Below are 12,058 nucleotides of genomic sequence, written 5' to 3'. Positions count from 1 at the left end.
GGCTCCATTGAAAGTCACTAGCTTCAATAGGTATCATATGCAGAATAATATACCGGGATACATTTATATATATACATATAAAATCATGTTTGACTCGCTTATAGCTGGAAGTCATAAGAAGCTGAATTGGATAATGGTCGACAATTCGATTATAGATCCGAAGAATGTTAGGAAGGATAAATGGGAAATTGACGGTCACATTCTTTGTAAAGTGGGCATGACAACAAAGAAAGACGTGAAGTTGAGGTTGTCTGAGTGGAAGAAACAATGCACTTTTGACGTGATCAATTTGACGCCCGCAAATATTGATCTGTTACTCGATGCCCAAAATACTAAAAGTAGTAGTGGAAAGACCGACTCATTATCAACTTTGATGAGTAAATTATCGTTAAATAAGAAGAAGAATAAGGCAACAAATAAATTTTTGACGAGAAAAGCATGGCACCTATATACTTACAGATCCGGTGGGTTTTATACGGATGGTCGTGGTGAATTGAAACTACCGAGTATTGAAAATGGCATACATGAGTTATTTAGGAAAAAATATGGCAAATGCTACATTTACTGCGCTGGATGTGGTGAAAATAGACGGACAAGACATTGTGAATGGTTTAAAATGCCTATTAACGATTTACCAACAATCATGAAGAGTATCGATGATTTTTGTTTAAGCCAGAGTAAAGCATAAGCGGAAAAGCCATTAATAATGCTTTATTAGAGGAAAAGGTTATGGGAATGATATATATTCAACTTATACAAATGAGAAGTATTTATTTCCAATCTCTCAAAACTGTTAAAATTTTGAAAATTGTTTCACTGTAGAGTCCACCACTTCTAAAATTTGAATAATCCTCACATAACGTCACTTCTCCCAATTTTCCAAAAAGCATTGCTTCTACTAAGTCATTGGCCAAATCGCTGGACATATGTTCCCATCTAGAAAATTCTTTAACATATGGTAGATAAACAAGAAGACATTTGAAGCTGTTGAGCTCATTGCACACTTGTAACTCTGAGTTGAATCCATCATGAAATTGATTTAATCCTGCCTTTGAAGAGACATAATACATGCCAACACCAACGTCGTGTTTGGTTAATTCGGAGCTGATATTGATGATATAACGACCATTTCGTCTCCTCTTATCCACAAGTTCCCGTAAATAGTAATTAAATACTATAATTGGATTGATCAAATTTGCATAAGCACACCTTTCAAACGCTGTTATTGGGTCAAGCGGAACTTTTGTACTATACAAAGATGTTATACCCTCTTGTACGTTATTTATTATAACTGTGATATCCTCTTCTAGTTCTTTGAGTCGCGATAGTGCATTTAATACTGAGTTTCTGTTTGTAAAATGACATTTGATAAACTTATAATTTGTGAAAGGCAATTGAGTTAAACTATCCTTTTTATCTAAATTAAGTACCTTGCATTTATATCCTTTGACTAATATTTCACATAAAGCCCTCCCAAAGGAAGTTGTTGACCCACCTAAAACGAGTATTGTATCATTTTGAGGATCTAATCTTTTGCCCGCACTTAACAACTGATATATTTTCAAAAGTCTATTGTACAAAAATGCACTTAAAACCATGTTGACAATTTGTTGTTATCTATGAAGTTTCGTCTAGTGTGCTATTGGCATTTTTATATATATTTGATCATTTAAATTTGTGACACATTGGCTGAATGAGGAGTTTCTGTCATCCATATTTCGCTTTTGATGTTCTGCTTTAAAAAATTGCACTACTTTCTTCTAATAGGTCATGGCTGCGTCAACATTGAGTTACTTATTCTTGATGATATTTACTTGATAGGAGGTAGATTTCTATTTCGAGGAGAGCTCAGCCATTATTGTGTATATAGCGTCTATAATATACTCGAGTCATATTGAAAATTACAGTCGCTGAAGACATCTATTTGATATATAAAATGGAGAGCAATTTAATATTATATGAACTATACGCTTCTAGTGTTTTACTGCAAGGAAAGACCTACTTGTCAAGTGCATATTAATAACGCGGAGCCCATCGATGATGTATTTCGTTTGATATCTCAGATTAAAGAACAAATCCCATTGACCATTCCAAGTTTTAAGGATGAAAGTGCAAGTACGGCAAAGAAATGCCAACACTTTTGATAGGCCAATAAGTATTTCACAATTTCTAGCGAAATTCGAAATAAGATGGACGGCCTCAGCGATCAAACAAACTATCCTATTTTGTTTGGACTTTTCCGAAGATCCCACATATTGTACCCTATGGTAAGCTGGTAGCACATCCCAAGTAATATCTTAATATCTTAATAAAGTAATTGAAAAAATTATTCACAACAAGATTCGAGATTTTTACCGTCACAACTTTTTAGGCTTTGAACATCTTATACTTATTTTAATATGGATTTCCGTTTCGGTCACAGGTATTATATATTCTTGCTTACTGTTTCAAGAAATACAATCAAGTGATCCAGCTCAAAAGAAATATTTCTTTATTTTACTTTCTGTGTGGCTCCGTTTCTCTTCCCAGCTAATACTGAGAGGTTCTAGGATCCTTCCATTGAACTATAAAAACTTCGCTGTCTCGAAGTGCTACTACCAATTGAAGACGGGACAGCAGGCATCATACGAAGCCGTTATCTATAATGAGTCACGCGTTTAGTCAATGACCGCTTTTAATATATGAACAGACTGTAATTATGCTGAGAACATACAGGATCATCTGCATTAAAAAATTATCCTCCCATCGCTGAATTCTTCGAGAAAGCTCTGCAATTCAGAGAAATGTGACAAATTTTCTTTCTTTTTTTTTTTTTTTCTTGTCCGAGACTTTTTAAGAAACACTCGAGGGCCTTCCTCGAGAAATCCAGGCAAGCCAAAGATGCTTTGTAGGACTTCCGCAATTACAGGGCAAAAGGTCCCATTAATTGATAGCTTCCGTGTTTCTATTGGCTTCTATAATTATTATGTGTAAATTATCTTTTTTTTTGTCGCAGAAATTCTAGCTATTTTTCGGAATTATTTGTATAATATTTAAAGAGATGCCCTCTGAAAGATGGCTTGGTGAGATCTTCGCACAATGTCACCAAGACTAAATTTATGGTAGGTGAACAATTAGCAAATGAGTTGCCAATAGGTATTGAAAGAAGAAAATCTGCTAAATCAGATACAGTTAATAGCAGGACTATTAGTAAAGCGCGGTCTTACACTCGGTCTGAAGACCAGACGGAACGGACTATGAGTGATCGCAGAAATAATGCCGAGCTTGATAGATCATGTCGCAGCTTCGACAACGAATCGTTAGCTTCAAGTAGCAGTGAAGAGGAGGACAGTGAGGAAGTGAAGAGTTATAATGAGGAAGAAGACGAATTTCCAGAAGGTGGTCTTGAAGCTTGGCTCGTCACATTGGGATGCTTCTGTGGTTTAATTCCTGTTTTCGGTGTTGATAACATCACTAGTGTTTTCGAAGAGTACTTAGAAGAGCATCAACTTTCTGGGTTTAGTCCCTCTTCTATTGGTTGGATTTTTTCTATATTCAATTTTGTTTGTTTTGCCTCCGGTATTTTCAGTGGTACCTATTTCGATAGAAATGGATTTAAGAAAATTGTTGGTTTAGGTGCCATTATTCATGCTGCTGGTTTATTTGCAATGGCTAATTCAACCAAATACTGGCATTTCATTTTATCATATTCAATTGTTTGTGCATTTGGAAATGGTATTGCATTAAGTCCTTTAGTCAGTTGCCCTGCTCACTATTTCAAAGAGAGACGAGGCCTAGCAACTGCTTGTGCTACCATCGGGGGTAGTATCGGTGGTGGTATCTTGCCTTTAATCCTTAGAAAAATGTTTAGCATGACTTCGAAGAGTAACCCTTACTATGGATTCGTTTGGGGTATCAGAACTTTAGCTTTCATTAATTTATTTCTTTTATCTATGGCTGTTGTTCTAGGTAAAGAAAGATTACCACACACAAAAGATGGTCCAGTTGAGCCTACTATCAAGCAAAGAATGAAACATATTTATGATGTTTATCTCATTGGCAGTTTTGATGCGAAGGGTCTTTTAGATCCTGTCTTTTTCTTTTGCGTAGCAGCTGCCGTTCTTAGTGAAGTCTCCTTGTCTTCTGTTACGACATATTTCAGTTCATATGCAAGAACTCGTGGTGTGAGTCAAGAAGATTCTTATAATTTAATTATGGTTTTGAATTTTTGTGGTATTCCAGGCCGGTGGATTCCCGGTAGATTGAGCGATTCCTTCGGTAGATTCAATGTGGCAATTGTAACTATCGTTATGCTTTCAATCTTAATGCTTGTCAGTTGGCTACCCTTTGGTAACGACTTAACAAGTTTGTATGTCATTGCTGCATTATACGGTTTCTTTTCGGGAAGTATCTTCTCTTTAATTCCTGTTTGTATTGGTCAAGTTTCCAAAACTTCAGAATTTGGTAAACGTTACTCTACAGGTTATTTTATTGTTGCCCTGACTACCTTATATGCCGTTCCAATTGCTGGTGCAATTATTGGCGGTGGTTCCCATCAAGAGTACCAACATTATATCGTCTACTGTGCTGTGGCGTCCCTGGCTGGTGCAGCTTGTTATGCCGTATCTAGACATTTAGTCGTTGGTTTTACATGGAAGTACTTCTAATGAGGGTCTTCATTTCGTGTACTTCCCGGAAATACTTGCTGATTTTGGCATTCCTCTTCTTTTTTTTGCCTTACTTTTTTTGGTTTCATTCTTGTTCTGATATCATATATTAATAATGGTTTTATATAATCTAATTTATACATCATTTCCGTTTTAGTGAATTTTCTTATGGAGCAAACTCTTGCTAGATTGTCATTTCCCTTTTATTTCACTTCAAAATGTGTTGATCCAATACGGGATGACTCCATTCATAGAACTAATTTTTCTCCAGTTCCGGTCATGTATATATCTTGACTGAGTGAACTCCATTAGTCCTAAGATGTGCAATGTTAATATTTCAATGTGCAAACTGTGACATGCGTCCAACTGTCTGAATGTCACTGGAAAAACGGTGCCAAGAAAAAAATATCGGAATTTTCTCTCGAGCCTCATCATCGGAAAAACGTATTAATCCGAAACGCATGAAACGTAAGAATATTATTTTCCTTTCCCCTTTAGTGCTCGTCAGCGGTAAAATGTCGAAACCCTTTAAAAATATCACATGTACTCTTATTCGTTATATAAGAACCTGGAAAGTTGTCTTACACAGTACAACAAATATGTAATCATGTAAAACCGAAACTATGATATTATTAGTAGCATTTTGGTTCGTTAACAAAATAATCGCCATGGATATGCCACATCATGAGTTGGCGCATACAGGTAGCAGTGCACTTTCTATATCCACTATCACACCAATCCCCCATGAGCCAATGCACATGCATGATCTTCCAATTTTGGAACATCCTGATTTGTCGCCTGGTGAGAGACTGTATTGGGAAAATTACAGTACTACGACTTATTTCACGACTAGTATGGGAAATCGGTTTGCATTCAACTATCACGTTACCACCATAGGGTTGATTCTACTATTTCTTTACCCAATTTCTTTAGTACTCTATGACGTTTCGCCGCAATGGTACTTCCCATTTTTAACGCTGAATCTCTTGGTGACTCTCTCATCACTTTTAGCTTTGTCGGTTTTTGCTATTTCTTTTCCTGAGGACTGGTATCCAAACAATATTCATGGCAAAACATCTTATATTTTGTTCTTTCTTATATTATTACACTATGTTTCTTACGTAATTTCCAGATTATCAGCATTTATTAAAGAGGAAAATGATAATTCTGAAAATAACGACAATTCCAAATTCCATTTTGATTTCGATACGTGCGATATTCCATTGCAAAATTTTAATGAATATGAAAATATTGATATTCCCTTTGAAGGCCCCCAAGGCCAACAGAGTCGATACTCAAAACCTCCTGAGCTGGGCTCTATTGACGATTTAGAAAATCGAGCGGAGCCAGATCACAACAACGATGACTATAACGGAGGCAGGTCACCTCTTCTACCACATTTTTTACTACATAATAAAGGGGTTCGAACTTCCAGATTTCGAAAAATGTTCCTGAAGATGGGTGAAGCTTCAACAATAGTATTCCAAATTATAAATGTTCCTCTTCTGTTGTATTTATTTACCTACACATGTATTGGGCTGGCAGTCGGTAATTTATTAGGTCAGGGAGCTAGGGTGTTTAATCTACTGGCACATTGGATAAAAGGAGGAGTCTTCCTCTTTTTAGGAGTTCTTGCATTATCAAGATATTGTGGGTTAGGTTCAAAGTATGGCTGGGCATGGAACAGGATAACACTAACGTATCAAAATTTACGCACCATTAACCGAGAATCTAGAACTGTATTTCCCAAGCTTTTTCTCAAACTGACGCCTAAAGGTACAATTACTATGGAGGGTTTTGAATCTTTTTTGATATTTTTCTATGGTACCACAAATGTTTTCTTGGAGCATCTTGCTGGAGCTGGCGGCGCTTGGACTGCAAAAGATTTGCAGCATGTATCAATTGCATTTGTGTATATTGGTACAGGTTTGTGCGGATTATTGACTGAGATAAGACTGAATAAATGGCGGTATGAGAGGGCCATTCAACATGAAGATAAAATTCCCGCTGAAGAAATATATGCTGCTTCGCCAGGGTTTTCACCAAATCCGTTCCCAACGTTAACAATATTTTGGACGGGGATATTAATGTCTCAGCATGCTCAAAATTCAGAGACCTCTACCATGATTCATATGCAATGGGGTTATTTGTTATCATATGGTTCTCTTTTCAGGCTGTTGACCTTTATAATACTTTTTCTTGTTCCTAATCACGACACATTCCCATCAAAGCCTTTTACCGAGTTAATCACGTCATTTTGCTTAATATGTGGAGGGTTGGTCTTCATGGAATCCACAGATCAAGTGATAGAAGGTTTAGAATACAGAGGTTTCACCCCAATGTTTACATTCAACATCATAGTTGGCTTATCCGGGATACTCATGGGCTGGATTATGATATTGTACTTTTGTAAAGATTACTTGAAAGAAAAAAAGCGCTCATGGGCTGATTAATATAACATTTATTTAGATATATATAACATTGCTTTTTGCAGTTCTATAACGTAGTTCAGATTCATTGACAGAGGCATGCATTTTCACGTCTCCTGAACGCCTACAATATGTTCACGTTACCGATTTACATTCTATTGTACGTAGTTCTTTTTAAATAGAAATGATATCAATCCGGTACAGCTCACGTAAATGAAGTACTCACAAAAGTTTGCATCGTAATTATGTGCGATAACTGCACATTGAAATACGCAACACTCTCTTAAAATAGCTACAGACATGACTATGCAAGTTAAAAAAGCAGGCTATCAACGTTTTACTGAAATGACTGGATCGGTACGGGAGTTCACGGAGAGAAATTAATCAAAATCTTTTCCGAGGTACGAACTGGACAGATATCGAATTTTGGACAACTGAAATTTTATGGCACTATGGCCGAGTGGTTAAGGCGAGAGACTCGAATTAATAGTTCTCAAAGAATTTGTTCGGCTATCTCTTGGGCTCTGCCCGCGCTGGTTCAAATCCTGCTGGTGTCGGAATTTGTTTTTTTTTTTAGATTCCTCCCGTGTTCAATCATCACGCACGACTAGCAAAGAAAACTTTTTGGGACTCCAAAAAAGAAGCGATGAGATGAAAACAGTTCTAAGAGTTAGTAGAGTGAAATATACACACATAGGGAGAGTGATGCCCCGTTTATTGACTAAGAGAACGAAAGCTGCACCAGAGGGATTCGAGAAGATAAAACCGACTTTGACTGAGTTCGAGTTGAAGTTGAAAGAAGTCGGTACCGAGAAAGATTCAAAACTTTCTAGTAAAGCAAATGAAAATCTATGGAAAATCATGCAAATACACCATGAAAGATCGCGGTATGTATATAAGCTGTACTACAAGCGTAAATTGATCTCTCGAGAACTGTATGAATGGCTTTTGAAAGAGAAATATGCTGATAAACATTTAATAGCTAAATGGCGGAAGAAAGGGTACGAAAAACTATGCTGTCTTAGATGTATCCAGGCAGGCGAAACCAACTATGGTAATACATGTATATGTAGAGTACCCAGGATGCAATTAGAAGCCGATGCCGAGAAGAAAGGCCTCGACTTTACCTTCAAACAGTGTGTTCACTGTGGATGCCATGGCTGTGCAAGTACGGATTGAATCATGTATATGAGCCACTGGGCTCCCTTGCTTTACGATGCCAGGACTTTCATACTCTATAAAATATTTCCCTGCAATGTAAAGAATCTTGGAGTCAAAGCAATCTCTTTCCCAAAAATAGTAGTATGATGATTTACCGAATGCAATTCTAAGACTACACGTTAGGAACCTTTTTGACGCAGTCAAATCCCCACTGATTACACGTCTGGCTAGCAGAACACGAACTCGTTCACCGACTGGCTTGCTGAACTCCGTCGCAGGATTATTAAGAAACGCGACGCGTAAACTTTTTTATTTTATTTTTTTTTTCTTTTGTCTCGAGGAAACGTACTTCTCGAGATATAAAGAACGCGAAATTATAGTAACGTTTCAAATTGCCAAAGAGGGCAGTGAAACTTTATCTGTACCTCTACTCGGGACTTTTAGCAAATACTCCATCTATATATATATAATACGAAAGGACATCAAATTATATCTATATTTTTAGGTCACCAAGAAATATTATCTTCTTCTTTTTTTTTTTTGAAATATTTGGGAACTAAAGACTTACGAAGCAATCCACATATGAATAACAACATAGCTTCTTTTAACATGGAAGTATCATCCGATCCTCCCTTTGGAGATTTTGGTAAGAAAAGATCTTTTGAAGTGTTTGGGTTGGATTATGGTGAATCTTCTGGCGACACTTTTATTACTCCTCCACATTCAACTATAAGGAAGAATAAAATGAACAGTAAGAATAAGTCAAAAGATTATATGAGTAATAGTCAGCCATTATCCCCTACCCGTTCTTCTCCATTGGCCCCAATAAGGGCCAAAAAACAAAAATCCGAAGGGTCTTCCCGTTCAAATGGTAATCTATCATTAGATGAAATATTAACTTCTTTGGAGAAAAGGAAACTCACCGGAGAGTTGAATAAGAAACCTCCATATTCTTATGCTATTTTAATTTGCTTGGCTATACTACAATCCCCGGAAGGTAAATTGACTTTATCACAAATTTACAATTGGATAACTACTCATTTCAGTTTCTACAGACCAAAAGATTCCAGCTGGCAGAATTCTATTAGACATAACCTATCGTTAAACGAAGCTTTTATAAAGACAGAAAAGTCTTCGGATGGGAAAGGCCATTTCTGGGAAGTTAAGCCATTATCTGCTCCAAAATTTTTTAAAGGTGAAGCTGGTGGTTACGAGTTAATACGAGAAAAATTGAGTAACATCGAACAGTACTTTGAATTAAACGATCAAACCGTTTCTGACGATGGTGAAGATATAGAGGATCCTATAGACAAATCTTCTCCAATCTTCTCATCTGAATTGAAAGAAGAGTCTCATATGATAGTAGCTCTACCGAAAATAGAAGTAAATGACTCTATAACTGGGAACAATAGAAATAGCTCTATTACGCTTAACAATATTGAAGAAACTGATGAAAATAACAATGGTAACAATAATAAAAATTTTGATAATTTGAATTTGGAACCTCCCTACTATATGAAAAGAATGAATACGCTACCAGCGGGGGTGCCTGATCTGACCAGAGATTTCTTCGGCATTCAGGATGTTAAATCTTCTCAAAATTCTAAGAGATATACATGTTCGTTTAATACGAGTTTCGAAGAATTATCTCCCCGTCCTTTCAGAAATGAGACTGGCTCTCAACTTTCGAATGTGTCGTTGAATATTGAAAACGATATTCTAAAGACACCAGATTTGAAGCAATCACAATTCATGGAAAAAACTCCATCTAGGCTCACACAAACGCCCAGGGATACAGATTTGCATTTCAGAAAATGGCAGACACCTTCACACTTATTCGAGGACATATATTCATCACCTATTTTCAAAGCAATGGGACTATCTGGTTCAACGACCAGCGGTTCCAAATATTTAAAAACTTTGTCTCCAAGAAATACAAATGATTCTGATTTACTCGCTGGCGGTGTCAAATCAAAATTATCATGTAGTGGATTGTTTGGCGTCGACGTTTACTCTGTATGGAAAAGAGCTACCGAAAATGTGAAGCCATCAGATGAAACCGAGGCGAACTCAAGCCACACTGCGTCAAAGCACTCACAAAGTGATGAGAATGCTAATTAGTTCATTTTTTCGAGCATTCAATTGTACTTTTTTATTTTTTTTTATTATTAATTCTGGGATGACACAAGTCAAGGTTTAGGGACACTATTATAAAAAATGGGTTTTATATATCTATTATTTATTCACTTTTAGTAGAGTTGTATTATTTTAAAAGCTTTTAAGCACGATTTATTTGACTGTTTATCATGATATGTATTGTGATGATTACTGGATTTCCATTGCAGTAAGCTATAACGCGATGAAAACAAAATTTGAAATTCTTGAAATTATAGATGATACAAGGCTGATAATAGAAGATACCTAAATCAAGTGGCTTATGGACCAAATTATATCAGATGCTAGTGATTTTCACGATACCCAGATACCTAATATTTCTCAACTGGATGCCCTCCTGAGGTGCCATATTTGCAAGGATTTTCTCAAAGTGCCTGTTCTTACGCCTTGTGGTCATACTTTTTGTTCCATTTGCATTCGTGAATACATTAATAGACAGTCAAAATGTCCCCTTTGTTTAAATGAGCTCAGGGAATCTATGTTGCGCAGTGAATTTCTGGTGAATGAAATAGTTCAGAGCTTTCAGTCAGTACGTACGAAACTTTTGGAGGTCGTAAAAATGCCTACAATTTCTGGATCAGAGGATAAATCTCTCATTGAGTTGGGTTCTGATCTGGAGAGTGAATCAGGTGAAAATATTCAAAGTAGCAAGGAACTCGAAAGCGAAGAAGGTGATGATGATATACAAATTGTGGGAACAAATCAAACGAAATCTACATTGAGACATAATCTGAGAAAGACAGTATCAGGCCCCAGAATCAATAAATCAATTTCCAGCATAGAGTCTATGTTTACCAAGAGACAGACAAACGTGCGCATGGCACAATGTCCCATATGTGAAGATTTTTATCCCATTAAAACACTCGAACGAGTTCATCTAGATGAATGTCTTACCTTACAGTCTCTAGGTAAAAAGCCCGTAAAGCGCAAAGCCAGTTCGACTGACACTGGATTAGCATCTAAAATGACCAAAGCACCATCAACATCACAAAAGAGAATGAAATCATTGACCCCGCCAAAAGATGATAATATATCTCACTTAGAGAGATATGTGACTTCTGTTGTAGACACTGAACATCAAAGACTACCTAAACTCGATTTTACTGCCATGTCGTTATCTCAAATAAAACAGAAGCTGTCCGCGTTGAAACTATCAACTGTCGGCAGCAAACAAGATATGATTGCTCGCTATAATCATTTCGAACTTCTTTGGAATAGCAATTTTGTAGATTCAATGGATCCTGTGAGTGAAAGTGAATTAAGAAGACAGCTCACGAGCTGGGAAGCCTCCAACAATAGCAATAACGTTAATACAAACAATAATATTGGTAGATTGATGATGCAAACTAAAAAGGCCGACACAAAAACAGTAGAATATAATAAATTGCTCAAGAATTTCAAAAATGATAAGTTCAGTAGAACTGAATGGGCTACTCTTTTCAACAAAGAGTTCAAACAATTGATAAAACAGGCAAGGAGAAATCTTGAGAAGGACAGACAAAAATTGAATGATGAAAATGACCATGAACATGGAATAGAAGGCCTTACAGAACCATCAATAGAAAATAGTAGTCTTTTCAATAAGAATGAAACCTCATAGACATTCAATAGCATTGCATTTTTCGTACTTTAATCAACGTTTAGATT

The 12,058-nt window shown here is 36.5% G+C and overlaps 7 protein-coding genes and 1 non-coding gene across 8 annotated transcripts; 7 read left to right on the top strand and 1 right to left on the bottom strand.

Moving 5' to 3' along the window:
* Window positions 1-85: 85 nt before the first annotated feature.
* On the top strand, window positions 86-688 carry KAFR0F02900 (uncharacterized protein; the record flags this gene model as incomplete). Its single annotated transcript, XM_003957972.1, has 1 exon — window positions 86-688. The coding sequence occupies one exon, from the start codon at window positions 86-88 to the stop codon at window positions 686-688; it is 603 nt and encodes a 200-aa protein (XP_003958021.1).
* An 82-nt stretch (window positions 689-770) lies between these two features.
* SRL4 (Srl4p) lies at window positions 771-1,598 on the bottom strand (the record flags this gene model as incomplete). The annotated part of the gene is made up of 1 exon (XM_003957971.1): window positions 771-1,598. The coding sequence occupies one exon, from the start codon at window positions 1,596-1,598 to the stop codon at window positions 771-773; it is 828 nt and encodes a 275-aa protein (XP_003958020.1).
* A 1,500-nt stretch (window positions 1,599-3,098) lies between these two features.
* On the top strand, window positions 3,099-4,646 carry KAFR0F02880 (MCT family MFS transporter; the record flags this gene model as incomplete). The annotated part of the gene is made up of 1 exon (XM_003957970.1): window positions 3,099-4,646. The coding sequence occupies one exon, from the start codon at window positions 3,099-3,101 to the stop codon at window positions 4,644-4,646; it is 1,548 nt and encodes a 515-aa protein (XP_003958019.1).
* A 623-nt stretch (window positions 4,647-5,269) lies between these two features.
* TVS1 (Tvs1p) lies at window positions 5,270-7,099 on the top strand (the record flags this gene model as incomplete). Its single annotated transcript, XM_003957969.1, has 1 exon — window positions 5,270-7,099. One exon carries the CDS (start codon window positions 5,270-5,272, stop codon window positions 7,097-7,099), a length of 1,830 nt encoding a protein of 609 aa, XP_003958018.1.
* Window positions 7,100-7,521: 422 nt separating this feature from the next.
* On the top strand, window positions 7,522-7,632 carry KAFR0Ftrna17S. The gene is made up of 2 exons: window positions 7,522-7,559; window positions 7,587-7,632. It is a non-coding gene; the product is annotated as a tRNA-Ser (tRNA).
* Window positions 7,633-7,780: 148 nt separating this feature from the next.
* On the top strand, window positions 7,781-8,254 carry BUD31 (U2 snRNP complex subunit BUD31; the record flags this gene model as incomplete). The annotated part of the gene is made up of 1 exon (XM_003957968.1): window positions 7,781-8,254. One exon carries the CDS (start codon window positions 7,781-7,783, stop codon window positions 8,252-8,254), a length of 474 nt encoding a protein of 157 aa, XP_003958017.1.
* Window positions 8,255-8,818: 564 nt separating this feature from the next.
* On the top strand, window positions 8,819-10,357 carry HCM1 (Hcm1p; the record flags this gene model as incomplete). Its single annotated transcript, XM_003957967.1, has 1 exon — window positions 8,819-10,357. One exon carries the CDS (start codon window positions 8,819-8,821, stop codon window positions 10,355-10,357), a length of 1,539 nt encoding a protein of 512 aa, XP_003958016.1.
* A 316-nt stretch (window positions 10,358-10,673) lies between these two features.
* Window positions 10,674-12,011, top strand: RAD18 (E3 ubiquitin-protein ligase RAD18; the record flags this gene model as incomplete). Its single annotated transcript, XM_003957966.1, has 1 exon — window positions 10,674-12,011. One exon carries the CDS (start codon window positions 10,674-10,676, stop codon window positions 12,009-12,011), a length of 1,338 nt encoding a protein of 445 aa, XP_003958015.1.
* Between the last annotated feature and the right edge of the window lie 47 nt (window positions 12,012-12,058).

The sequence above is a fragment of the Kazachstania africana genome, chromosome 6, assembly GCF_000304475.1.
Source record: "Kazachstania africana CBS 2517 chromosome 6, complete genome".
In the NCBI taxonomy this organism is placed as follows: domain Eukaryota; kingdom Fungi; phylum Ascomycota; class Saccharomycetes; order Saccharomycetales; family Saccharomycetaceae; genus Kazachstania; species Kazachstania africana.
This window is presented reverse-complemented; position numbering and strand designations above follow the sequence as displayed.